The sequence below is a fragment of the Rhagoletis pomonella genome, unplaced genomic scaffold (genome assembly GCF_013731165.1).
Source record: "Rhagoletis pomonella isolate Grant_MI unplaced genomic scaffold, Rhpom_1.0 Rhpom_scaffold_30111, whole genome shotgun sequence".
Lineage (NCBI taxonomy): Eukaryota > Metazoa > Arthropoda > Insecta > Diptera > Tephritidae > Rhagoletis > Rhagoletis pomonella.
Window position 1 is genome coordinate 1 of NW_023488539.1, and position 1,070 is coordinate 1,070.

Consider the following 1,070-nt stretch of genomic DNA (forward strand, 5'->3'; position numbering starts at 1 on the left):
GATGACACATATAGTAACTTGTAAGGTAAAAATATGAAGAAAAAAATTACGATACAACTTCTTTATTTTACAGCTTAGATAAATCCGGCGAGAATGCTGCAAATTTAAATACTGTCCGCCCACGCATGCTGCATGTGATACGTAAAGGTGCGTTATCGGCTTTGGAACGCGGGCCACGCGTTGGTGGCCAAGTGGTTGAAACACAGATACGCTTACATAACATAACAATAGGACGTGGTACGGCTGATTCCTTTGTAATGGCTGCAGCGGCGCAATGTGTACAAAAGGTAAGATTTGTATAGCATAAAACATGCACCAAAGATTTTTTTTTTTTTTTGTTGCATTCAGATATTAACCTCAGCTGGCACGCGCTTGCTTGAACCAATTATGGCTCTGGAAATAGTTGCGCCAACGGAACGGATATCTGCAATAATGGCTGATTTGACACGTCGTCGCGCCACAATAAATGACGTGCGGCCGAAAAGTGAACAAAATAAGGTGAGAGTAAGAGCTGGAGGGTTCTAGTTTTTCGAAACAAAAAAATGTTTTTTTCCAATATTCCATTAGTTTTTGTCTGAAAGTACATTACGACTACAATACTTAACGACAGTCGGGTCTACGTAACCGGAACGACCCAGATTTATATCTGGCCAAGGACTGTCACTCCAGCAACACTCCCCAAAAAGTCTTTGGGGAATTTGTATGCTGCTACAACAACAACAACAACAACAATACTTAAAACTGCATTGATATATTAAAAAAAACATGCTGCGAAAATAACGTAAGCGACATTTTTTTGTTTTTCAAAAATTACTTTGCGATGCAGAAATGCTTTAAAGGGCTCTAAGAGCATAAAAAAAGTAAATTAAAAAAAAAATTTCGCTAACGTTATTTTCACACACAGGGCTCGTTATTATCGCTTTTGGCTTTAGTATTATCTAGTAAAAAAAGCATCCATTAACTTGCCAGTAACCAAATTTCTGACAGCATTTCCTCTCAGTAGGAGAAACATTCAAGAAAGTACGAAAACGCTTAACCGGCAAGAAGTTGTCATTTTTATGAACAGCTGA

The 1,070-nt window shown here is 38.2% G+C and overlaps 1 protein-coding gene across 1 annotated transcript; it reads left to right on the top strand.

Moving 5' to 3' along the window:
* Positions 1-41: 41 nt before the first annotated feature.
* On the top strand, positions 42-583 carry LOC118732840 (ribosome-releasing factor 2, mitochondrial-like). Its single transcript, XM_036461947.1, has 2 exons — positions 42-287; positions 349-583. Exons 1-2 carry the CDS (start codon positions 126-128, stop codon positions 523-525), a joined length of 339 nt encoding a protein of 112 aa, XP_036317840.1. The 5' UTR covers positions 42-125; the 3' UTR covers positions 526-583.
* Positions 584-1,070: the final 487 nt, after the last annotated feature.

Bases quoted from the DNA above. Each gene is read 5' to 3' on its own strand.
- LOC118732840 (XM_036461947.1), top strand. From the start codon at position 126: ATGCTGCATGTGATACGTAAAGGTGCGTTATCGGCTTTGGAACGCGGG. The intron at 288-348 runs GTAAGATTTGTA...TGTTGCATTCAG, and splicing joins CGGCGCAATGTGTACAAAAG to ATATTAACCTCAGCTGGCAC.